The 27849-nt window shown below is 41.9% G+C and overlaps 1 protein-coding gene across 1 annotated transcript in view; it reads right to left on the bottom strand.

Moving 5' to 3' along the window:
- Positions 1–417: 417 nt before the first annotated feature.
- cdh7a (cadherin 7a) overlaps positions 418–27849 on the bottom strand; it is a 149628-nt gene continuing 122196 nt past the window's right edge. The window contains exons 9-11 of the mRNA XM_041841523.2: positions 22977–23094; positions 22488–22739; positions 418–6120 (exon numbers count right to left, since the gene is read on the bottom strand). Of these exons, the coding sequence (XP_041697457.2) occupies positions 5618–6120; positions 22488–22739; positions 22977–23094 (873 nt within the window). The 3' untranslated portion in view covers positions 418–5617. The remainder of the gene's footprint in view (positions 6121–22487; positions 22740–22976; positions 23095–27849) is intronic.

Genomic DNA, 27849 nt, shown 5'->3' with positions numbered 1-27849 from the left:
ATGACCCAACACACCTCTAGCATATGTAGGGGCTATTTGACCAAGAAGGAGAGTGATGGAGTGCTCCATCAGATGACCTGGCCTCCACAATCCCCCGACCTCAACCAAATTGAGATGGTTAGGGATGAGTCGGACCGCAGAGTGAAGGAAAAGCAGCCAACAAGTGCTCAACATATGTGGAAACTCCTTCAAGACTGTTGGAAAAGCATTCCAGGTGAAGCTGGTTGAGAGAATGCCAAGAGTGTGCAAAGTTGTCATCAAGGCAAATGGTGGCTATTTTAAGAATCTCAAATATAAAATATATTTTGATTTGTTTAACACTCTTGTGGTTACTACATGATTCCATATGTTTTATTTAATAGTTTTGATGTCTTCACTATTATTCTACAATGTAGAAAATAGTCAAAATAAAGAAAAAGCCTTGAATGAGTAGGTGTTCTAAAACTTTTGACTGGTAGTGTACATTTTGGAATTTCTGTTCATCCTTGACAATCGCTAATCAATATCCAAAAACAGCACACCTGCACATCATCATCTTCTCTCTTTTATGGCAACAATGTGAGGGGTTATGGGAAAATGGTGTTGCAGTAGCCTAGAGTGTGGTGTGGGAATAATGACAAGCGAACCTGGAAAGCTTTGTGTTCACATTACCCTAAAGAAATGAACCAGACCGCGGAATTCAAGCGAATCGAACTCAGACCACCTCTCGAGATGGTCTCAGTTTGGTTCGCTTTGGAGGCTCTTATGAGGGGTCTGAGTTCCTTTGAAAAATTCATACTGCACAAAAAATTCAGCGAACCGCACTGAGTTAAAAAAAAATGGCTGAAAGGGACCAAGTGTGAAAACACCCTAAAGAAGTGAAGGTACACATCTTCTGGTAACACATCTTCTGGTAACACATCTTCTGGTAACACGTCAAGCCAACAGTATAATTAATTATTATATATAATAACATAATACAACATATATTATACGTTTATAATCAACTCGCCAATTTTTCTACGGCCTCAAAATAGCTGATAATAACTTAAGATCGTTATGAGATACAAATTAAGAGATTATAAGGTTTCTTTAGCAGGTGTTTATGTGAAGTCTTGAAAAATGCATTTGGACTGCATTGTATATCTTTATTCCTGTTGGATTTAAGTTAAATGTTACGGAACTGTTGAATGAAATGCATGGGGGTGGTGTGTTTCACACCCACCATAGTCGATGGAACTGTGTAAATGGACAATGAGAAAAGAAAATAGCCTGTATGGTTTGAGTCAGCACGAAAGCATGAAAAGGATATGTAGGACTGTGTTGCTTCCATTTATCATATAACGTTTTCTCCTACTAATGAGCATCAAATGTATGAGGCGTCATCAAATACAATAAATAAATAATAAAACGATGATAAATAATAATAGTAATTACTTTCATAGAGACATGATCTCAAACTATCACCCAGACTTGACATTTTCAGGCTACAGCCTTCATGGACGAGACAGGGTCACTAGCTCTGGAGGAGGGACCACCCTATACATTGACAGTAACATCAGGCACAAATGACTACATGAACTTGAGGACACTCGTTTTGAGTGCCTTTGGCTGTGGACGAAACCCTCCCGCCTTCCCCGTGGCTGAACTGTATTATAATAGATGTCATTTACATCCCACCCCCAACTTCTAAAGAGGCGAGGTCTCAGTGTGCTTGGACCATGTGCAACGCAAATACGCCCTCCCAGGTCTTATGATTCTGGATGACACAAACAGATTCAAGCATGGTTTTCTTTGTTCTAGGTATGGCCTTAACCAAGTTGTAACAAACTCTACATGTGGAGATAATCAACTAGACTCCATATTTACCATCATGAAAGGCCTATACTCCAAAGCCAAGCATCTACCACTGATAGGTGAGTCGGATCACCAGACCATACTGTGTTCAGTAGGTGAATGGCCTAAACCACCAGCTCAGTACATCTACAAACGACACCGTACCTCTGACAACCTAAGAGCTCTCTCCATGGCACTAAATATAGTTTCACATCAGTCTACACAGCAAAACACCCCCCAAAAGCAGACAGATGAACTTAACTCTTTCCTACAAATTACTCTCAATAGCAATCTCTCCATCAAAAAAAAGCTAACTGACCACCAGAGACAAGCCATGGATGACCACACACAGACTCAGACTCAGCTCATCCAGACAGAAAGCCTTTCACAGTCAAGACAAAGCAGAATACAGGATGCTTCAGCAGAAAGTTGCAGCTCTGGTAAAAAAAATGCCAAGAAAGAGTACTTCCAACAGCTGAAGTCGTCTAACTCAAAAATGTGAGTACAAATCATTGAAAAGTTTGACTGGTGCGAGTGAGACCAGAGAAAACCCTTCAGCCCTCAATAAACAGGATACTCAGAGGGAATGTGACATTCTCAGTGCCCGTTTTCCTCTGTATGGGAAGGTACAACATGCATGACCCCTGAAATTGAGGTTGTTAAACATCTGTCCCCCCCAGTTTCAACATTGGCCAGTTCAAAACCCATCTGAAGCGGCAGAATGGGAAGAAGTCTGCAGGCCCCAACGAGATTCCTCCCTGGTTCCTGAAAACATACTGTGAGGAGCTTGCACCAATACTGTGCGATACTGTCAACTTATGTATGGAACACAGCTACTTCCCTCTCTCAATGGAAAGAGTCCATCGTCTGTGCTGTGCCTAAGAAGAGCAACCCCACCTTCCCCCAAGACTACACGCAAATCGCTCTCCTCAGCTCCATGGGAAAAACCTATGAGGGGTTGCTACACAACATACTGGAGAAGGAGACTGCTCATTACATCAAGTCCTCACAACATAGCTTTGTGAAGAACAGGTCAACAGTGTCTGCTCTGGCACAACGCATCAAATGAAGTGCCAAAGCAGGATGTTCATATAACTTTCATAGACTTTTCCAGAGCATTTGATGCATTGTGCCATAAACCATGGCCATCTCCTACTCACTCTAGTGGAGCATAGGGTGTCCTGCTCACGATGGCTCTCTATCAAGAGCTAACTGGGCAACCACAAGCAGACGGTGAGGTGGAGAACATGCCTTTCTAACTCACAGCCAGTCCCAGCTGGAGTTCCCCAGTCCAGTCTCCCAAGCAGCGTCCATCCTGTCAAGTAGGCTGATGACCTCACATTCACAGAGTTGCTCCCTGGCAAGCTACCTGGCCAAACACAAGCAGTGGTATATGCAGTGGCTCAATGGGGAAAACCAACTGCCTGTATGTAAACGAAAACCAAGGATATGGTCATCAGCTTCAGAAGGGCTGTCAACAAGGCCTCTCCATCAGCGGTTGCTGTAAACGGCCACCCAGTTGAGCGTGTGGAGTCCTTCTGACTGCTGGGTGTAATGGTGTCAGCTGACCTGTCCTGGGACGAGCACATCAGGTATATCCTAAAAAGGTTAAACCCAGGATCTACTACCTAAGTGTAGCAAGATGAGCTGGACTCCCAACTGAAGTCCTACTGCAGGTATACCTGACCTTCATCCGCCCAATCTTGGAGTATGCCTCGCCAGTGTGGGCCGACCTTCCAAAGAGTCTCTCTAAGGACTTAAAAGGCATTCAGAGACGATGCTGTCACATCATTGGCAGCCCCTACAGTTCACTACCATCCCTGGAGAAAAGACGGGATGAAGCCACAGTCAAGACCTTCAAAGCGCTCCTCCATGACCACACAAGTCCACTGCACACGTTTTCTAACCACTACAGAGAGACAGCATGATCTGAGGAGTTCGAGGCAATACTCTATTGCAACAAGACACACTGCAAGACACCAGAGTTCTTTCTTGGCAAGAGCTCTCAAACTATGTAAATGACACTCTATCACTAAAGACATTGATATGCATATTTAGTGGTATACCAATTTGTTGTTTACAACTTATTGATGATGCACTGTTCACTGATCATACTGTATCTTTTACATGTGTTTTATATTGTATTGACATCACATTTTATGTATGTTTCTGCATATATACCAATATGTTTAAATAGACCTAAACCTAAAGAGCTAGAACTAGATTAATTTTGTTTTCCAGCTGCTTTTCCTTGCATTTCCCTCTCACAAAATATGTTTTAAGCAGCAAGATGTATGCATATTTCTTATTTTGCAAGTTAAGTTTCTATTTCAAACTAATCTGACTTCATACATTTATATTTCTACTCACTGTATGTGAAATAGCAATTGACATTCTCCTTGGCTTGGTGTTTTTACAAGTGCCCGAAGCTTTGCTGTAAATGTTCTCCAACACATTGCTAACTGTATTTTCCCATGCTGCTACAGCTATGTTTCCGTTAAAAAACAGACAAACACAGTTTAAACCAACATGGTAGCTATAACACCTCATAGGATACATAAAACAAACATCACAACAGCTTTGAATGTTGGACCTACCAATATGCATTCACTGCAGATGTTTACAAGGCTTCCAGGCTCTGACATGATTCGGTTTTCTTCATCGTTACTACCCCCCAGTCTATTTGCATTTTCTCCCCCTCCCTGCAATTTTATGCCGTATTTCATTAGCAGGCACCAATAAAACTTTAGACCTAGGGGAACAATGTTACGCTGCTGCTCTTAGAAACCAGCATCATGCTGTGTGTCAAGTTGTTAATGGAGCAATGTAAGTGAGAGGTGTTTGTTCCCTTACATCAATGGAGGGAGACTTCATAAACCCTTCATCGGCACTGTGGCCCTTAAAGCATGTTAATTAAAAACTTGAGTGTGACAGGGGACATCCCTGGCAGGTGTCTAGATACATTTATAGGAATGTATTATTTATGTTACTCTAAATGGTTGAGAGATCATGACCGTGTTCGTTAGGCACCAAATGGAAGAAAAGGGGCAGAGATTACTGGTCCAATAAGAAACCCTAATTTCTGTTTTCTGTTTAAAAACATTTTGCTACGGTGAGCCCTACTGAACACGAACCATGGTAAGCCTGAATTGATCAAATCCACCGGTTGTTTCAAAAAAACCTCTGCTGTAAAATCCATATGGAGTTATCTTGTTTTGTAAAGAAATTGAGAATCTGTTCAATAAAAATCAATTTGAAACATATTACAGATCACAGTGAACCCTGTGACAGACTACAGGGCCAGTTCAAGGTGGCACTGTTTTCATTTGACCACGACATGATGGAGTACTTGATAATGTCACTGTTGTAACAACACTGGAGGATAGATATTGGTTCACTTCTTGTCCCATTTGAATGTCACGGTGACTTGAGAAAGTCTGGACATTTGTGCGTTGAGGTCCTTCCAAAGGGTCTGGAGCCTGTCCCAATGTCTTAAGCTTTGCATACTTTCCATCATATTAAATCTAGTTAACAAAATCTCCCAAAGGTCATTGTTTGAAAAATCCTGCCAGTCCTCAAAAAAAACATTTTAGAATGGAAAACCACCATCCTATTAGTTATTCTCGCCGACATTGATGCATTTCTATACACCAATCAAATGTCCTCTCAGAGCACAGCATTATCTTCTCGTCATCTCACATTTCCTTCCTTTTTTCCTTTGTATCGTTCTTTATATTCTTCAGTTTCCTTCCCTCATTTGTTACGTTGTCGGCGCCGACAGTTCGGCAGGCTCGACCGAGGGCTAGGAGGCGAAGAGGTTGCCGCCGTCGCTGTGGCCGTAGAGGTCTGCCAGCTTCTTGAATCGTGGCCCCCAGTCGCTGAGGTAGTCGTAGTTCTGCTCCGAGTCCGTGCTCAGGGAATCCAGCGAGCTGAGGGACTCTGCGGCCGAGCCACTGCCCTCGAAGGCATATGTCTGCAGCGAGTCGTAGGGCGGCGCTGACGGGTCCACGTCGGCCTCCTTCAGCCGGTCCCATATAAACTCGCGGAAGATGCAGTTGTCCGGCGGCGGCCGGGAAGACGAGAAGAGGGTGGGCATTTCCGGGGTGACGTCACGGCGGGTCTTGCCACCGCTCTCGCGGAACACGTTGAGGTTGCGCAGAGCAACCATGTCGAAGGCCTCTGTGTCCTCCTCGCCACCGCCCTCGTCGTCGTAGCGCACAATGTTCTCACGCACGTCACGCTCCTCGTCCAGGATCAGGGGCTCCTTCTTCCTCCGTCGCATGGTGACGATCAGCAGGACCAGCACTGTGTAAAGAGAGAGGGACAGTCAGCATCACCATCAACAAAGGGCAGAGGACCAAGATAGCTGAGGGTTAATCATGAGTAGACAAAGTAAAAATGTTATGTCAATGAATATCATTGTGGAGACATTCTTCGTCAAACCTTGAGTCAAGATGGACAAAACGACAAAGGCATCACATGTCCAGGACCACTGTGGACTTTTACAGTACAGAACATTTGTGCTATATTAGAAAGGTTGTCTTCATAATTTTGGGTCGTAGACCTGGGACAGCCCTGTCTGCCACCTGTGTGGCCTTAGGCCCCCTATTCCCATCAACACGACCGTTGGAGGCAAGCTTAGCTCTGAGAAACAATTTGATGGATAGAGCGATAAAGATCCAGTGGGGGTGGAGAATGGAATGGAGTCGATTGATAAAGAGAGATTACAATAGGCCCATGTTATTCATTGTGTTTTCAGCCAAGGCATATAAGACACCCTCGTTGTATCCCCCCCCCTTTAGCCTGAAGAGTATATTCTTGTCTGAAACTAGAGCTCTGGTATTGTCTGGAAAATTACATTATGATGGGGAGGATGATCCGCTACATTAGTTTTATCAATATCTTCAACTGATTAGGTTTTAATCACTTGTACTGCAGCGCGGAGAGCAGCCAGCTGTTCATCGAGTGTGGTGCTATCTGGAAAAGTTGTTAGTCATTACAGTCCTGAGTTAAGGTTACTTCAGGTGGACTTCAAGTTGATTTCCGGTTGAGTTAAGGTTATTTCAGGTTGAATTCAGGTTGATGTCAGGTTGAGCTTGACAAATCAAAATGATCTCTATCGACCTTAAATGGACTCCTTTGAGGTATTTGCAAATGGCTTCATGAGATTTGCAAGATTTATAATTTTTAAATATGTAATTAGCCTGCTCATGTTGTTAGAACGTAAACAACACTGAGACAAACATGAGCACAGAGATTTGGAGTGGCCAAATATGCTGTAAATATCAGGGTTTAACAGTGGCTGTGATCCCAAATGGCACCCGATTCCCTTTAAAGTGCACTACTTTTGGCCAGAGCCCTATGGAGCCCTACGGAGCCCTATGGAGCCCTGGTCAAAAGAAGTGCAATATACAGGTAATAGGGTGCTTTTTAGGACACAGTCGGTGAGTCTCCCCATGCAGTCGGCTGCTCCCACAAGCTGCTTACCCTGGGCAGGCCAGCGCTAACTCCTTTTTATGGGGACAGCATATGCCTATCTGAGCAATAAAACAGGATTATATGCCAGTCATAAAGCAGTCGCCCCTAAAAGCAAATGGACCAAGTGCGGCCCCCAAACCATGTCAACGTTGGACCTCTCTCTTTCTATATACTTGATGGACCACTTCTGTGCCATCTTTTGACAAGCTAGAAAAGTGATATCCTAAAATTGAATAGAGTCTAAAACAGTATAAACCAACTTCCTCACAATATGCTAAAAGCAAAGTTTGAGGAACCATAGGCTCTACCGATTTCAAGGGCAGTTAGCAAGCTGAAAGTACTAAACAACACACCACCTGAAATACTATGCCCTGCTGAACACCCCATTGCTGAGCACTTGACTACGTGGGCTGTGCGCACAAATCCACAGCTGCATGCATATAAACCCTATGCCATACATCTCCCCTCCTCCAACTCAGCACACACAAACATTCACAGATACACACACACAGAATATCTCTGTGTCACACGTTCACAGACACACCCACACACAACATCACTGTGTGTCACTCACACACACACACACACCTGTTACACACAAACACACGCACACACACATCTCGGTCACACACACTCCCTGAGAAACAGTCACAGTCCACCCATCAGGGGTTAGTGACTGCCTGCCAGATCACCTCCTCTCCCGCGTCGGATCTATACTCACAGGGCTGAAAATAACACCCGTGGCTGCAGTGAGCGAGCAAGGGAGGGGAGGGGAGGCAAACGTCTAATGATCCATCCGTCAGCGCTGCCACCGCCAGGCTGAAATATGGAACCATACCTCATCCCCAGGCATGGTGCCATCTCCCTGGGCTAGACAAGCACAGAGAGCAGGGGGGCTGGCGGTGGAGGGTGGATTTCTGTTAATTTCTGTTAATGCACGGATGAATTAGTCCTACAGTCATTTACTGTGAAGTTTACTGGGAAGTGGGAGTGGAAATGTTGTTTGCAAAACCTGCTACACGTATGAGATTTTTTTGTTGTTGTATTTCATACCATTATTGTCTGATTGTCTGAACTCACCACCACTAATAAGCCGAGCTTCTCAGAAATGTTTTCTTCACCTCACACAGTAAGTTAATGAGTTAGTTATATATATTAAAAAAAATCCATTGTCAATTATATTTCCACACAGGATTTGAAAAATCCAACACCCTCCCCCTCGATAACCACCAGGTTATAGTTGACAATAGAAGTTATAGGCCTACTGCTACATTGGCCTAGGCTGTCTCTCATTTCTTTAGCCGCCAATGGTTCACAGTGAATCAATGTGTCCATATGTCAAAGGCTGGTGCTCTCGCATTAGTGGCATTTTAACTTTTTGATTTTTAACCCTTTTGTATTATTAACCAAGTTAAAATTATTTTGAGAAATGAAAACGCTACTATTGAAATGAAACTGTCCCATGAAAATGCGCATATGGAAATCATAACTGGCACGGAGATCAGTAGATGGTAGGATAAAATGTAAGCTTCCCCAAACTTGAAACTCAAGCGCCTAGGAATAGACTATTGTTAACATAGTGCACATTTCTTTGTACTGCATACTGTAATTACAACTGGTGTGTGTGTGAGTGTGTATGTGTGAGTGTGAGTGTGAGTGTGAGTGTGAGTGTGAGTGTGAGTGTGAGAGAGAGAGAGAGAGAGAGAGAGAGAGAGAGAGAGAGAGAGAGAGAGAGAGAGAGAGAGAGAGAGAGAGAGAGAGAGAGAGAGCGCGCGCTACGGGCAGGGTGGCTTCTTTGAAGAATCTCAAATAGAAAATATATATTGATTTGTTTAACACTTTTTTGTTGTTACTACATGATTCCATATGTGTTATTTCATAGTTGTGATGTCTTCACTATTATAGAAAATAGTAAAAATAAAGAAAAACCCTTGAATGAGTAGGTGTGTCCAAACTTTTGACTGGTACTGTATATATATATTTTTCAATTTATCAGGGGGGGCAACAGCACCCCCAGCACCAGCGGCTATGCTTACAATTCATCATAATAACAATATGAATTGCCTGGTAATAGATATATCACCCCAAAATTACTAAATGTTTTGTTGGATATCTTCTTCTGCTGTTCATGTTCAAAATGTTGGGTATGCAACATTGCATGGCAGAAAGATACTCTATACTCAGGGGAGTTTTAATGCACATGCTAACCTTGGTGTTAAGAGATAGATGGGAGGTATTGAATGGAGTTGAAGGATGGGACTAATAACAAATAACAACAAATAATAACAAGATAACTAATAATGTAAGCATACTGTGTCCATAATAAGTATATATGTTGTATGTTGGAAGCTTTGGGAAAGAGCACAGTTAGAAAGATATGGCATATAGAAGCAAACCGGATGGACATCTTGAAAATGATCGGAGAGGTTGAGAGTAGAAGTAGTTCAGGAGCAAAAACAAATAAAATATAATTATTGTAAAATTGACTGTGTCCATAAGGTGTAGATAGTAAGTATAGGCTGGAAGTAGAGGCCTGGGCATTGTTGTTCACTAATTTACCCCAAGTAGGGAAAGGATGGCGGGGTTGAAAAGTAATAAAGGGGAGTATATATATAAAAAACATGGGGGATTGGAAGTGATGCAGACAATTACATTGATAGAAGTTACAATCTATCTGCAATATTAAGCTGATCTACACCCCCCCAAAAAATAAAAAAAATAATAGAAAAATAAAAATTACAACTAAAATTAAAAAATGTTTTTTTTAAATAACCTTGGGTGTAGCCCAGTCCAGAAAAAAATCTGTTATTTTTAAATTTTTTATGGAATTAGGTGGTTTGCCAGCAGCTGACTGACAGTTGTCCATATTTGGAATTGTAATAATTGATTCGTTGTCTCTGGCGCAATGGGTTGGCTGTGTCTAATAGTCGTAATTTGCCGGCTGCCTTTGATTTTCCTCAAAGTCACGTCCACTCTAGCTAGCTCAGCCAGTTCAAAATGTCAGAAAGAAAGCAGTGGGGCCCAAAAAAGAAAAAACACAGAGGCTGAAAGAGTTCCGGGACCAAGATATGCTCATATTGTTTTATCAAAACGAACTTGATATTTCAGTAAGCCAGCTTCCAGTTCCACTCAACCGCCGCCGATGATGATGAGCTAACATTAGCAACAACAGCAACTGGGCTAGCTGTTAGCCTGGATCATGTGGACCAGCTCCCAATCACACCACCAGCAGTTGACCAGACAGCGGAGGAGCAAGATCAGCCAACTGGTAAGGCAACAACTTTCTCAACGAGCTTCATTCTCGTTGTACCTGCTGCTATAGAGGAGGACCAAGGCCACCACAGCTAGCCTTGTAGCAGAGAAGAGCGTGCAGAAGGAACCTCCAACTGCCCCCGCCACATGTGCTACAGGTCCCCTCATTGGGTCTACTGTTGCTGCTGTTGTCAGCGAGGAGGACTCCTACAGCACTGACCCAGCTCGTTGGGGTACAATTGATGACAGTGTGCGTATTACTTACTAACTGTAAGTCGCTCTGGATAAGAGCGTCTGCTAAATGACTAAAATGTAAAATGTAAATGTATTAACTGGGCTAAAAAGGGACCAGACTGTGCCAGAACAGAAACACAGACATATCAGCATTAGAACATCAATACAAAGACCAGAAACAACAGTTTTCAAAAGCCCATTTCAGACGTAAACTTGCTAATGGCGAAAATGTGCCCAGGCAATGGCTTTTGTACTCCCCCTCGAAAGGTAGTGTATTATGTTTTGCTTGCCGACTGTTTGGGGACAAGAACAGTGGACTGTCATATTCAAAGCCATTTGGCAGTATTGGTTACAGTGATTGGAAACACGCGAATGACTGCTTAGTTGATCATGAAGGATCTGAATGCCATATAAAAAAAAATGTGCTTGACTATATTACCCAGACAGCGGATGAGGGAACGATAGACTTCAGGGGTCATAGTGAAATATTGGGGCGTCCTGACAATGGAAATTAGTTTGGTATCCTTGAAGTAATAAGCCAGTGTGATCCTTTTTTTAAAGCACATAGAGAAATACGGAAATGCCGGCAAAGGAAATCTCTCTTATCTCCGTAGGGATCTGCAAGGAATTTATTGAACTGATGGGACAGAAGGTGGTTACTGAAATTATCTGTCAATTAAAGATAGTAAAATACTTTTCAATCAGTGGGGGTTCCACTCCAGATGTTGTGCATGTAGACCATTTTACATTCATCATGTGGTACGAGCGTTTTCTCCAATTTCTGCCTACTAATAGCCACACAGGAGAAGCCCTTTGCAATTCAGTGATTTACGGGAGATGGACATTGACATAAACAACTGAAGAGGACAACGTTATGATAATGCTAGCAATATATCAGGAGTCTACAAAGGTCTTCAGTCGCACCTGAGAGAGATACCCTTTGTTTGAGTGGGTACCATGCGCTGCCCACACCTTCAATTTGGTGGGGGTAAATAGTGTGAACATTTGCATTGAGACGGAGGAGTTCTTCACCTTAGTACATCATCTTCTTAATTATTGCTTAAAAGCCCTTTCACGCTGGCAGACAGTTACTGTGAGGTTACAGCCAAATGTAAATAAACTGATTAATATATGGTGGTCAGCACATGCACAAGCAACTAGTGCACTGTGTCTGAACTATCCATTATACAGGCGTCAACAAACAAAATATCTGATTTAATAGAGAAACTCGAGATTGCTTTTCTGTGCAATATGTGGAATAACATTCTTATGCGATTTCAGAACACAAGTACTACACTGCAGGCAGTTGACCTGGACTCGTGCAACGCTGTTGATTTGGTTAGTTCATTGAGGCATTATGTGGCAGGCCTATGGGATCAATACGACAGTGTTGAGACAGTAGCTAAAAACATGTCCCCAACAATCTCACAACTTTATCAAGTGGACACACAGCGACAGAGAAAACAACACACACAAAAAATCATCAGAGCCTGTGTTAGTTGTCAGGCCATGAGAAGTTTTCTAGAAGCGTGGCAGACAGTATCTCTTGTTCATCATATACTATCTAATATACCATATAACATACTAAAGAAACCTTCAGTAGTATTGTTTGGAAATGTTTTGTTCTACTATCCATTTTGCACACAGTAAATACAGATAAATTAATTTGGACAAGCGCTGAACAGAAAATAAAAATGTTTGGCACAATGATATATGACATGAATGAGGACTTCCTTTGTGTTTATGAGCATGGATGCCGGAGGCAAGATTCTGCCATATGTTCTTACATTTACATTTATTTACATTTAAGTAATTTAGCAGACGCTCTTATCCAGAGCGACTTACAAATTGGTGCATTCAACTTATGATAGCCAGTGGGACAACCACCCTATTATTATTATTATTATTATTATTATTATTATTATTATTATTATTATTATTATTATTTATTTTTTTAATAATGGGGGGGTAGAAGGATTACTGTTATACTATTCCAGGTATTCCTTCTTCCATTACTTTAAAAAGATTGCTTTGTAAAGTAAACAAATAACTAATATTGATACCACTAATATGTCTATCAAACCCATGTTTGAATACCGGTACTACTCTAACACGTGTCAAATTAACCGACGGTTGAATGCATGTTGTTATATTGTGATTGTGAACAAAGGACCCCGTGTCTACTCAGTCAACTGTAATGTCACAGATTGCATGCGTCAGCCAAACTTTGGCATTGACTTAATACACAAATGTTCAACAATTTATTTTGCACCGGATATACTACTCTTTTATATCTAAAATTAACCAACAGTTGAATACATATTGTTGTATGGTTATGAATGTGCCACAAGGACCCTGTGCACTCATTTAAGTGTAGTGTCACAAATTGCACGCGACAGGACTCACTTAAGGCCTTGATTTAGCAACATGGCAGTTTTGGCCAAAGATGAATGGGCGAGATGTGCGGTAGATCAATTGAACATTATGCCCAATTTTCCGTGTTTGAACTGAGAAAACAATCCATCATGCAAAATCAATGAGACTACAAGCGGAATATTTAGCGCTGGGTGGGTTCTCATTGACATATTTTATAATGAGTCCAGCCACTGTTAGAGTCCGTCTTTCTGCTACTTTTTACTCCTCTCCTCTGTCTACAGTGGGGTCTGAAATTATTGACACCCTGATAAAAATGAGGTAAAATGACTGTATAATATAAATAATTCAAATTCTGAGCAATATTGTATGCTCCAAAGAATTTGAACATTTTATTACTTTATACTAATACAATTTCTCAGAGAAAGAGATTTTGTTTAACAAGTAATACAAAAAAATCTCAAAAAGGTAGGGGTCAGAATTATTGACACCCCTGTTTTCAACAACTTTCAAAAGGCACTGAGCCTGCGCTTATGGACTGCCCTTTTCAATTCAAACCACAGGTTTCCAATGGGTTTTAAGTGTGGAGACTGAGATGGCCATTGCAACATTTTGATTTTGAGGCCAATTAACCATTTCTTTGTAGATTTTGATGTGTGCTCGGGGTTATTGTCTGTCTGCCGCAGGAGGGTAAATCACAGAATAACAGGATTTATTCCGGAAAACAGAGTTACTCAGTAATGCGTCAAAACAGTCCAGTGCGCAAAACAGGCGCACTGGAACCAACAAGGCACACGGGGAAAATAACCCGGCGATACAAAATACAAGGAGCTCCACCGAGCTTCACTATCCTCACAATAAACAATCACACACAAAGACAAGGAGGCAGAGGGAACACTTATACAGGTACTGATGAGGGGATATGAACCAGGTGTGTGTGTTATGAACAAGACAAAACCAATGGAATGATGAAATGAGGAGCGGCAGTGGCTAGAAGGCCGGTGACGACGAACGCCGAACAAGGAGAGGTGGCAGCTTCGGAGGGAGTCGTGACACTGCCTGACCCATGCTGTACTGAAATGAATCGATGCACATTCAGATGTTAATGTACTGCATCATAATCACCAATCTTGAAGAGTCTTCTGAGCAGTACTGATCCATTTTTGCTATCCATTCAATCGTGAAACAATGAAAAAATGATCCACTATCCAATACATTATCATTTACATGGTATTTGCTGGCGGCATTAGGCTTTCTATTGATCAATCGCTATGGTATTATCATTCAATCATAAATGCTATCATTCAATAAATACAGTAAATACCCTATATTTAATCTGGGTCTATGTCTCTTTTTAGGCTGTAAAGAATTAACCACCATTATACTGTCCATTTTCTCCACTCCACCCTCAAACCATGGCCGTGAGGAATGGGAATGGTACCAAATGACAAGGGGAGAGAGTGAGCTCACCTCTGTCCCATCCAGCAGACTTGGTCATTGTAAGGAAAAATACAGTGTTTGACATATTGAGTCAAGAGACCGCTGATGTACTTCAGCTGAATTGTGGCCAGTCAATACTCGCCGTTCACCACAATTACAGTCTATGTCAGCCAGAATGAAGGGGACAGATTGAGACACAGGCACTGTCATACTGTATATTAGCTGTAACAGGCCACTGTTGTTAGGGGATGGGGTGGCTGACACACCACATATTGGCACAGTTCTTGATTCACTTTTAAAAAGACAATGGAAAACGTAATCCATTGACATTTCATTGATTGATTCATTAAATAATAGATTACTTTATGGTCATCAATATGTTGGTTGCCTAAAAATGTTAGATGTGAATTATCACTGAGGTGTAATGTAGCCTGGTCTCATAGACTAGATGTAACATAGTAAACATAAATCCGGGACACACAAATTAGTATTATATGTTCAGTTTGGTATGGTTACATAAGACAGAAGGCAAAAACAAAAGGAGAGGGGTTGGTCGGGGTGGATGTGTAGGCATATATCACGAAACGTCTAGCAACCCAAAGGTTGCGTGTTCAAATCTCATCAAGGACCATTTTAGCTAATTAGCAACTTTTCAACGACTTACTACTTTTTAGCTACTTGCAACTACTTTGCATGTTAGCTAACCCTTCCACAAACCCTAACCTTAACCCTTTTAGCTAACCCTTCCCCTAACCTTAACCCTTTAACCTAACTCCTAACCTTAACCCTAACCCCTAACCGCCAGCCTAGCTAACTTTAACCAGCTAGCTAATGTTAACCAGCTAGCTAACGTTAGCCACCTAGCTAACGTTAGCCACAACAAATTGGAATTCGTAACATATCATACGTTTTAGCAAATTGTGGGCCTCTCCTGTTATGAGTCAGATGACCTTACGTGACCTCTTTATGTATGGTTCATCTATTTATGGTTCCAGCAAGAGGCAGAGGGAACAGCGGTACAGTACAGTGACTGCACAGAGCCCCAAGAGACCTCTGGAACAGCTGCTGTCATTGTTTGAGGAGCTCTCCTAAAATTTGTGAGATTGCCTCAAGAGTACAGAAAAGTATAGAACCTCCAAGCTTGCCTCATTACAATTATTGAGCCACATGAGTGTGCTTATTTTTTGTTTAGTCTTGTTCAGGTTAAATAACTATATTTTTTGTGTAGTGGGCATATATTCAAAGCAGTGCAAACACATGTCAGTCAAAAATTACTATGACCAGAAAACAGGGCTGTGTCAACTAGGAAGAACATGTTTTGAATCGGGAGTTACTACCTGAACTTGTCCAATAAGAAACCTTGTTTTTGTTTTCCGTTCCAAAACGTTGTGATGTTCTGCCCTAGTGAACACAACCGAGTTTGGTGCAATTAAAAGGGGCATGAATCAGGACGAATACCGTTGTGTTGAATGCGAACAACAACAACAATGTCAACAACAACAAAACGATGAAACGACACACTGCTTCAGTGCCTTGGGGACAGCTTAGCTTGGGTCCTTGCGCTTCTCTCCCAGTGTGACTCAAGCGTCAAAAGTGCATCAGTTGTTAATTCCCTATTTAAATATTGTGTTTTTCTGTTTCTTCCACATTCTCTCTTCTGGCTCTCCACATATCCATCCGCCCCTCACCCTCCATCATGACAGAATAGGCTGGGCTGGACACCCAAGGGAAACGGCTTAGTTGGCCCAAAATATCGGCTTGTTTGAGGCTGTGCAGCAGTGAACTAATCCTAGTCTTCATCCCAAATGGCACCCTATACCCTACATAGTGCACTACTTTTGTACAGAGGCTTATGGACGTTGGTCAAACGTAGTGGGAATAGGGTGCCATTTGGGATGCAATCCCAGTGCCACAGATAGGCAGGAAGAAGCTTTGGGTGTCTGAATTAGACGTGGGAGAGGTTTTTAGAAATACAAGGATGCAAGGCATCTGCTGCCACACAATGTATCCTCCACAACAACAGAAGAGAACATTGAGGCCGAAATCGAGAAATGGCAGCCAGAAGGGAGAGTTGAAAATACCAAAATAGTATGGGGAAAACCATGCCCGAATGTAGGTTTGGAAGCATGAAAACTATGTGTAGAATGAAATACGCTGACCATGTTAGCTGCTTACGTCATCAACAAACTACACTTACTCACTATATCTCCTAATAGCTGCAAGATACACGAGGAGCTTGGTTGGACCACGGCACCTCCCAATAGTGTGTGACTGACAAACACGTGGGAGAATCTCAATGGAGAAAATACTCCTTTACTATGCAATTAACATTAATTTTTTTTATACGAAAATTATAATTTACTGAACTGTTAATAATAATAATAATAATAATAATAATAATAATAATAATAATAATAATAATAATAATAATAATAATAATAATTAAAGCTGCAAGCTGCATTGCAGAGATTCAGCTGCATGCCCACCGTGCCACAATCAGGACAAATTGGACACATTGCCCTGGGATGAGCTACTTCTGTACTGTTCAACAAGCTTGTCAAATCAGAATTCAAATCAAACTGATGGTGCAATATGCTTTTGCTGCATTTTGGACAATTTTCAATGATGTTGACTACTTTAAACGTCTTCTTCTCCAGAACCGCTGGATCGATCGGCACCAAATCTGGTATACAGTGCAAGTATTCAGACCCCTTCACTTTTTCCCCTCATCAATCTACACACAATACCACATAATGACAAAGCAAAAATAGGTTTTTAGAAATTTTAGCAAATAAATATCAAATTTACATACAGTAGGGAGAACAAGTATTTTATACACTGCCGATTTTGCAGGTTTTCCTACTTACAAAGCATGTAGAGGTCTGTAATTTTTATCATAGGTACACTTCAACTGTGAGAGAAGGAATCTAAAACAAAGCAAAGCAAAGCAAAATCGGCAGTGTATCAAATACTTGTTCTCCCCACTGTAAGTATTCAGACCCTTTACTCAGTACTTTGTTGAAGCACCTTTGGCAGCGATTACAGCCCTGAGTCTTCTTGGGTTTGACGCTACAAGCTTGGCACACCTGTATTTGGGGAGTTTCTCCCATTCTTCTCTGCAAATCCTCTCAAGCTCTGTCAGGTTGGATGGGGAGCGTCGCTGCACAACTATTTTCAAGTCTCTCCAGAGATGTTCGATCGGGTTCAAGTACGGGCTCTGGCTGGGCCACTCAAGGACATTTAGAGACTTGTCCTGAAGCCACTCCTGCGTTGTCTTGGCTGTGTACTTAGGGTCGTTGTCTGAGGTCCTGAGCGCTCTGGAGCAGGTTTTTATCAAGGATCTCCCTGCAGTTCATCTTTCCCTCGATCCTGACTAGTCTCTCAGTCTCTGCCACTGAAAAACATCCCCATGATGCTGCCACCACCATGCTTCACCGTAGGGATGGTGCCAGGTTTCCTCCAGACGTGACGCTTGGCATTCAGGCCAAAGAGTTCAATCTTGGTTTCATCAGACCAGAGAATCTGGTTTCTCATGGTCTGAGAGTCCTTTAGGTACCTTTTGGCAAACTCCAAGCGGGCTGTCATGTTCCTTTTACTGAGGAGTGGCTTCCGTCTGGCCTCTGTACCATAAAGGCCTGATTGGTGGAGTACTGCAGAGATGGTTGTCCTTCTGGAAGATTCTCCTATCTCCACAGAGGAACTCTGGAGCTCTGTCATGAGTGACCATCGGGTACTTGGTCACCTACCTGACCAAGGCCCTTCTCCCCCGATTGCTCCGTTTGTCCGGGCGGCCAACTCTAGGACGAGTCTTGGTGTTTCCAAACTTCATATGTTTACGAATGATGGAGGCCACTGTGTTCTTGGGAACCTTCAATGCTGCAGACATTTTTTGGTACCCTTCCCCAGATCTGTGCCTCGACACAATCCTGTCTCAGAGGTCTATGGACAATTCCTTCGACCTCATGGCTTTGTTTTTGCTCTGACATGCATTGTCAACTGTGGGACCTTATATAGAGGGGTTTGTTCCGTTCAAAATCATGTCCAATCAATTGAATTTACCACAGGTGGACTCCAATCAAGTTGTAGAAACATGTCAAGTATGATCAATGGAAACAGGATGCACCTGAGCTCAATTTCGAGTTTCATAGCAAAGGGTCTGAATATTTATGTAAATAAGGTATTTCTGTTTTTTATTTGTAATAAATTTGCAAACATTTCAAAAAATCTGTTTTCGCTTTGTCATTATGGGGTATTGTGTGTAGATTGATGAGGAAAAAATGTAATTTAATCCATTTTAGAATAAGGCTGTAACGTAACAAAATGTGGAAAAAGTCAAGGAGTCTGAATACTTTCCGAATGCACTGTATATATTTGCCAAGACTTTAGCTGAAACAATATGGCAGCTATGAGCCAGTGAGCTTGCATGAATGTTTTTTCCTGTCCAACAGCGCCACAATGCGGCCAAACACTACCATATTTTACAAGTTAGCTAGACTCATATCCCTGTGCATTTCAGTCTGAGTCAAACAGATGAAGAGATATAAATTGTGCCCGTCATAGCGTCACAGTGTGGTCGATATGAATGTGTTTGCATATGTTGAGTCTTGACAGTGTTTGCAACGTGTACCAAGTTTGGTTACAATACGAATATCCGTGACTGATTTATAGGCATTTATGTGCGAGACCACGCCCATGTGAATGTTTATTGGTCAATAGTGGCCATGTTGTTTGACATACTAGCCTGGAAAATAGTGCGTTGAGAGACATTCGTCCATAGAGCCCAGATATTATGTTTCGTAACATAATTCGGTGCCAGAGGAGTATCGTTTTAAGTGTTTTCACAAAATTCTAAATGGCGGACAATCCATCATGATGGACTTTATGGGTCCTTGAGGCCAATTTGTTCTTTGTGAGGAGAGGGAACTATGTATCAAATTTTAGGACTCTAGCTCAAACGGGGTGAGGGGTGTGAGCTTTCAAAGTTTGCATTTTGAATAACTTGTTATAGCGCCACAATGTGGCCAATTGGCATGACATTGCATGAGAGGGTGTGGCCCATGGGCCTTTACCATCATTCCAAGTTGGCGGAAGAACCCGGTATAATAATAATGAATGCCAACAAATACAATAGGGTTTCACCAGCTTTGCTGCTGAACACCTAAATATAGCTGCAAGCAGCGATGTTCCCGGGGTCCAAGCGTCATGCTCTACCAACTGAGCTACAGAAGACCCCCATGTGGGTAGTGGACAAGTGTACCCTTCAGGAAATAGTGTTTTGAGATGTACTATATTGTACTGTCCTGTACTGTGCTGTACTCTACTCTATTGTGCTCTACTCTACTGTATTGAACTATACTGTACTGTACTTTAATGTACTATAATGTACTGTGCTGAACCGAACTATACTCTACTGTACTGTACTGTATTGTACTGTACTGAAGGCAGGAAGAAGCTTTGGGTGTCTGAATTCTACTGTACTGTACTCTACATTACTGTTCTGTGCCTTATTTTACTGCACTTTACTGTACTGTACAATACTGAAATATACTCTACTCCACTTTACTGTACAGTACCTTAGTCTTTGGTTGGTCTGGGTCTAGTTCTGGATCTTGTTTTTCCCCATTTAAACTGGTATTGGTCTAGTGATGGTCTCGATACACTAGTTCTTGGTCTGGGTCTAAAGAGGCCTAGTGTTGGTCTGGGTCTGGATCTCAAGTTTTCTGGTCTTTACTCCATCTCTATCTCTTACGCCAATCTTATACTTTTAAATACATGTGCGTAGTGGACAAGTTAACACTTCAGGAAACATTGGAGAGTATTGAGAGAGTATTGAGATGCATAGCCAGAAGGGGGCTCCAACCCTTCAAGAGTGTCTGAAATACTTGAAGTGTCAGGCCACGCCCTCACTCAACTTCATTGGCTCAGAGCGGCCATGTTGTTTAAGACATCAACTTAATTTATGTTACATATAAAGATATTGGTCTATATCTTTAAGGTAGCTGTACACTACCTTAATTCCATAAGTATTCAGACCCTTTGCTATGAGACTCGAAATTGAGCTCAGGTGCATCCTGTTTCCATTGATCATTCTTGACATGTTTCTACAACTTGATAGGAGTCCACCTGCGGTAAATTCAACTGATTGGAAATGATTTTGGAAAGGCACACACCTGTCTATATAAGATCCCACAGTTGACAGTGCATGTCAGAGCAATAACCAAGCCGTGAGGTCGAACGGAATTGTCCATTGAGCTCCGAGACAGGATTGTGTCGAGGCACAGATCTGGGAAATGGTACCAAAAAATGTCTGCAGCATTGAAGGTCCCCAAGAATACAGTGGCCTCCATCATTCTTAAATAGAAGAAGTTTGGAACCACCAAGACCACCTAGAGCTGGCCGCCCGGCCAAACTGAGCAATCGGTGGAGAAAGGCCTTGGTCAGGGAGGTGACCAATAACCCGATGGTCACTCTGACAGAGCTCCAGAGTTCCTCTGTGGAGATGGGAGAACCTTCCAGAAGGACAACCACCTCTGCAGCACTCCACCAATCAGGCCTTTATGGTAGAGTGGCCAGACGGAAGCCACTCCTCAGTAAAAGGCACATGACAGCCTGCTTGCAGTTTGCCAAAAGGCACCTAAAGGACTCTCAGACTATGAGAAACAAGATTTTTCCAGCCCCTTCGGAGCTTGGATCCCTAATAATAATAATAATAATAATAATACATTTTATTTGGCAGACACTTTTCAGGACACTCAAGGACATCTTACATTAAAACGTAGGCCTATATAGAATAGTAGGAGCAGATCATTTGACTTCATTACACAGTTACTCATGACACAACGTGTTTCAAACTAAACAACCTCTTCATCAGGCAGCCTGATATGTACATAGTTCAGTCAAGTATCATTCTTGCGTCATACATGCCACTTTCATGTCCTTTTTTGAGTGATAAACTAACAGGCCGCTTTCATGTTCTTTTTTGAGTGACAAACAAACAATTATCTAAGCAAGAAAACAATCAAACCATACATCTGGCGTTTACTACCTCTGAGCACCTCACTACTGACTGATTAGCTAATCGGAGAGAATGAATGGGGACAAATCGAGCTTACGGTCTCTCATCAAACAATCAACAAATAACTCAGACAAATACAGCAATCAACATCAACAATCACAATGGAGGTTTGGGAGAAAACAAGCCAATCTGGCCACCTTAAGTGGACTATTACCAGATTACAGTGCTACTGTCCCACAGGGGCCGGAGAGTCCAATGCCTGATAGGACTCCAATCATACATGTACCTGGCAACATTGGCCTTTCTTTATTAATAAGCTTCTTTATACGAAGCTAACAACTTCAAGTTTAGAACGCTTACAATACAGCAGGATCACAATTTCGTCATGTGCATCTCATATAGTTCTGGTGTTAGAGAAGTTACGTCGCACCACGGTGTTGTCAAAATGATTGCCATGGCAACAAGTCCTCCCCTCCCAAAGCCCACGTTATTACTCAACACACTACATGATATTCACCACCATTATTGTGTTCGTGCGACATACCAATGTTTGAAAGACATCTTGGGATTAACTGGGTACAACTAGTGTAACGTGAAAAGGTATATGAACACTGTTCATCAGCTCCTGTATTAAAATATCAAAACAGATATTTTATTTCGGAGATGGGCTTCCATAAATGCCTGATGTTCTACAGTGAAGTCGTTAATGTGAAAGCCTGGCATCTCGCGACTTTGATAAAATAATTGCTTTGACTCTCTTGTACTGTTATAAGATATGAAATGTAAGTAAGACATGAAAAGTCAGTCTGGGAGCCACAAAAAATCAGCTTGCAGGCCTGATGGGGCCCTGATGTTTTTTGGTAAAATGTCTGCCTCTTACCCAGAAGTGTGAGGATGCAGGCCAGGATGGCGATGAGGGCCCCGGTGCTGAGGCCTGCTGACAGCATGGAGGCTTCACTCCCACATGACTGGGGAGCCCCATCGGGGTCGCAGTCGCACACCCGTATGGACAGGGTGTTGGTGCTGCTGAGGGCGGGGCTCCCGCTGTCCATGATGAGGACGGGGAGGCGGTACATAGTCTGGTCGTGACGCTGGAAACCCCCTCGCATGGTCAGCACAGAGGCGGTGTTGTCTGTGGGGAGGAAGGCATAGCAGCAATACAATGATCAAATTGTGTTCAGATAGTAATACTTGGTGGATTCTAACTAATCATGATGACAGTTAGCTCTGATCTAATGTTTGGACAATGGAAAATAGCCATATCAGGGCTAGGAAACCACTATGGGGTTGTGGAGCTGCTGCTGCCTGGTGACTAGGCATTCATTATGAAGGGCTTCCTTATTCTTTTAGGTTGTCCTGCTGCCCTTACCTTTGTTGTCTCTCAGGGTGAAGTTGAGGTTCCCAACAGCCTCTGCGGTCAGGGAGAAGAAGAAGCGGTGTCCACTCTGAGGTTTGTCTCTGTCCATTGCACTGATGGTCTCAATGACCTGCAGGGGACAGAGGACCAAAGGTTACATTCAGTGCAGGTCAGTTCAGTTGTAGGAATTTGTCTTGTATTCTAGAGTATGGGGTCCATATTAAGACAGACTCAGTCTCAGCAGTCTCACCTAATATGGACACCATATTGAGCTGCACTGAGTTATAAAAAAAAAAAATCACCAAGAGATAGAGCCATATACAACACAAGCTATAAAATCTGACATGACAATATGGAAGGTCATATAGGTCATCCTTTGAGAGGGAAGGCAGTACCACACTCTATAGGGTTGGGACTTGGGAGACATCGTATGGTGGAAGTGAGAGAACTTTGCTAAAAAACAGGCAAGGAAAAGCAACACATTTCGGAGACCGTTCCACCGCCTACACAATCCCTATTGAACTGCCCCACACCAATATGATAATGGTCACTTTAAACAATACTCATAATAATAATTGTGTTACATGAGTATTTATTTGTCATGTTGATATATTGTAAGTAGAACCTGATATATTTAGTATAATATGACGTGTGTATTATAGCTATGTCAGCTGCAGAACAACAAATAGATTTACAGGATGGTGATGGATTTCTACTATAATAAACCACTATCACCAAATACATCATCATAGGGGGTCCAAATATCAGTTCGAAACCAAATGGACATGGGGAAGTGTGGGTTTAAGCCAATGAACTAATACTGCACACACACACAGACACAGACACACACAGACACACAGACACACAGACACACACACACACACACACACACACACACACACACACACACACACACACACACACACACACACACACACACACACACACACACACACACACACACACACACACACACTGTTTACCTTGGACAGTTTATGAAGCATTAAAGTGGAAAAGCCATCCCCGGGCTGGCTTACGATTTATTACACACACCAAAAAAGGCACACCATTTTAAAGTGCTGTGTTTAAAAGATGATTATCAGCGGAGGCCCATCAGGTTGTGCAATAAGAAGATTCACTCGGTCCGACGCTCTGCGGTGGCCTAATCCCCCTAGCTTTGGCTGGGTTAAACACCAGCCGTACCGAGCCCTGCCCTCGCGAAAAGCCAGAGTCAGCACAAACTCAATCTGCCAGAAAATCTCCTGGAAACTGGAGTCCCAAATGGCAACCTTTTCCTTATATAGTGCACTACTTTTGACCAGGGCCCATAGGGCTCACACACACACGGAGTGAATACAGCAACAGCAACAACTGTATATTTTTGGGATAAATTGACATATATCCCAAAATATGCTGCCTCGTCCGTACGAGGCTTTAAAGTTTGAACCCACGTGATTATCTGGATGGATTTAGTGTTTTATTTATTAACCTCCACGGGATCGGTGTCCTGTATACGGGACGGTTGAGCTAACGTGCGCTAATGTGATTAGCATGACTGTTGTAAGTAACAGCAAACTTTCCAGGACATAGACATGTCTTATATGGGCAGAAAGCTTAAATTCTTGTTAATCTACAGTGCCTTGCAAAAGTATTCGTCCCCCATGGCGTTTTTTCCTATTTTGTTGCATTACAGCCTGTAATTTAAATTGATTTTTATTTGGATTTCATGTAATGGACCTACACAAAATAGTCAAAATTGGTGAAGTGAAATAAATAAAATAACTTGTTAAAAAAAATCACACAAAAAAATAGCGGTGCGTGTATATGTACAGTTGAAGTCGGAAGTTTACATACACTTAGGTTGGAGTCATTGAAACTCGTTTTTCAACCACTCCACACATTTCTTGTTAACAAACTATAGTTTTGGCAAGTCGGTTAGGACATCTACTTTGTGCATGACACAAGTAATTTTTCCAACAATTGTTTACAGACAGATTAGTTAACTTATAATTCACTGTATCACAATTCCAGTGGGTCAGAAGTTTACATCCGTTAAGTTGACTGTGCCTTTAAACAGCTTGGAAAATTCCAGAAAATTATGTCATGGCTTTAGAAGCTTCTGATAGGCTAACTGACGAAGAACACCATCCCAACCGTGAAGCACGGGGGTGGCAGCATCATGCTGTGGGGGTGCTTTGCTGCAGGACGGACTGGTGCACTTCACAAAATAGATGGCATCATGAGGAAGGACAATTATGTGGATATATTGAAGCAACATCTCAAGACATCAGTGATGTCAGGAAGTTAAAGATTGGTTGCAAATGGGTCTTCCAAGTGGACAATGACCCCAAGCATACTTCCAAAGTTGTGGCAAAATGGCTTAAAGACAACAAAGTCTAGGTATTGGAGTGGCCATCACAAAGCCCTGACCTCAATCCTATAGAAAATGTGTGGGCACAACTGAAAAAGTGTGTGCGAGCAAGGAGGCCTACAAACCTGACTCAGTTACACCAGCTCTGTCAGGAGGAATGGGCCAAAATTCACCCAACTTATTGTGGGAAGCTTGTGGAAGGCTACCCAAAATGTTTGACCCAAGTGAAACAATTTAAAGGCAATGCTACCAAATACTAATTGAGTGTATGTAAACTTCTGACCCACTGGAAATGTGATGAAATAAATAAAAGCTGAAATAGATCATTGTCTCTACTATTATTCTGACATTTCACATTCTTAAAATAAAGTGGTGATCCTAACTGACCTAAGACAGGGAATTTTTACTAGGATTAAATGTCAGGAATTGTGAAAAACTGAATTTAAATGTATTTGGCTAAGGTGTATGTACACTTCCGACTTCAACTGTAATTGTGCTTTCTGAAACCTGGCTCAGCAAGTCTGTTCTTGATAAGGATATTTGTATAAATGGTTACAATGTGTATCGCACTGATCGAGTTAAGAAAGGTGGGGATGTGGCTATATACTGTATGTAAATACTAAATTCCTTGTAAGTGTGGCAAAGTCTAAAACTATTTGTAAACAGTTGGAATTTCTTGCTTTGAATCTTGAGGTTTCAAAGGGTCTCTCTATAACTGTGATTGGCTGTTATAGACCCCCCTCTGCTCTCTGTGACGCATTCTCTTCTCTGATGCACCTTATGTCTAAACTTATTTACAGTGAAATGATCTTGACTGTTGATCTCAACTGGTGTTGGTTAAAGCCGGTGTCTGATGATTTATAAATGTATTGTAATTGTATGAATCTTACCCAGTTGATTAATTCACCCACCCGCCCAAATCTCAAATGTCCAGAGAAATCTACCCTGATTGATTTGATATTGACAAATGTTCCACATTAATATTCTGCTGGTTGGTGTTTTCTGTAATGATTTAAGTGACCATTGTGCTGTTGTTGCTGGTTACAAATACTAAGGTTCCTAAAACAAACCCATGCTTTATTCGTAAGATACATTTTAAGAGTTTTAATTAGCAGGCTTTCTTTCATGATTTGTTTTATTTTGACTGGAGCAAGATTGAGCTTATTCCTGATGTGGAAACTGCCTGGAAATTCTTTCATGATTTTTTTTCTCCAAATAATAAACAAACATGCCCCACTCCACAGGTTCAGAGTTAAAGGGCGGGATAATCCATGGTTTTCTTCTGAGCTGTCTTGTATTATTCACGAACGTAATCTAGCCTGGGCTAAGGCAAGGAAATCATGTTCTGATGCTGATTGGCTTCTTTTTAGGCAGCTACGAAACAAGTGTTCTTCTCTTCTTTTCTATTCTCTGAATATTTTATGTCTGTTACCACTGATAACCTGAAAGACCCTAGAACGTTTTGGAAGGCTATTAAGTCTATGTCTGGTAACAGTAATGTTAATGAATTACCGTCATGTGTATTGAAGGACTCTGCTGCTGTATATGACAAAACTGAAATGCAGAATAGTTTCAATTAGCATTTTGTATAATCTGGTAGGCTGTTTGATTCAGTATCCTCTGTCTCTGTACAACCCTGTGTAGATGAACCGGTGAGAGCTGGTCAAACTTTTAGCTTTTTGCCATTCTCAGTGCAGGAGGTACATAAACCCCTGAAATCTTTAGATCAGAGAAAGCCTGCAGGTCATGATCTTCTTGATCCCTGCTTTTTAAAACTGGCAGCTGATTTCATAGCTGAACCACTTACATATCTGTTCAATCTAACCCTGGAATGTAAGGAAATTCCAAGATCTGTTTTTCTTTTGAAGCCAGAAGGAGGCTAGTTCAGCTACATTTATGCCTATACTAGACTATGGAGATACTTTATATATGAATGCTTCCTCTCAGTGTTTGAGATCAATTGACACCCTTTACCATGGCGCATTGAGATTTATTTTAAACTGCAAAACCCTGTCGCACCACTGCACTTTATAAACCAGGGTTGGCTGGCCTTCTCTAGTCAGGCTTGGAACGCCTTACAAAATAGATTTAAACTGGAAGAACTTGTACCGATTGGTGTTTTTAAATGATTGATGAAGGATTTTGAGGCTGATTCCTTGACCTGTCAATGTTTTTAAATTGCGTTTTTTTGAGTTCGTAACACTTTCTATGGCTTTTACTAGATTCCTTGTAGTTTTCATGTTATTTGTCTGTAATTGTGTAATGACTTGGCACTGCTTATCTTGGCCAAGACGCTCTTGAAAAATAGATTTCAAATTTCAATGAGCCCTTCCTGGTTAAATAAAGGTTAAATAAATAAATAAAATACTGTTGTGTATGCTATTGCCTCCACGGTTGACCAGTCTCAACGTCAACAGTGAAGAGGCGACTCTGGGATGCTGACCTTCTAGGCAGAGTTGCAAAGAAAAAGCCATATCTCAGACTGGCCAATAAAAAGAGAAGATTAAGATGGGC

This window comes from Coregonus clupeaformis, chromosome 21 (assembly GCF_020615455.1).
Source record: "Coregonus clupeaformis isolate EN_2021a chromosome 21, ASM2061545v1, whole genome shotgun sequence".
Classification (NCBI taxonomy): Eukaryota; Metazoa; Chordata; class Actinopteri; order Salmoniformes; family Salmonidae; genus Coregonus; species Coregonus clupeaformis.
This window is presented reverse-complemented; position numbering and strand designations above follow the sequence as displayed.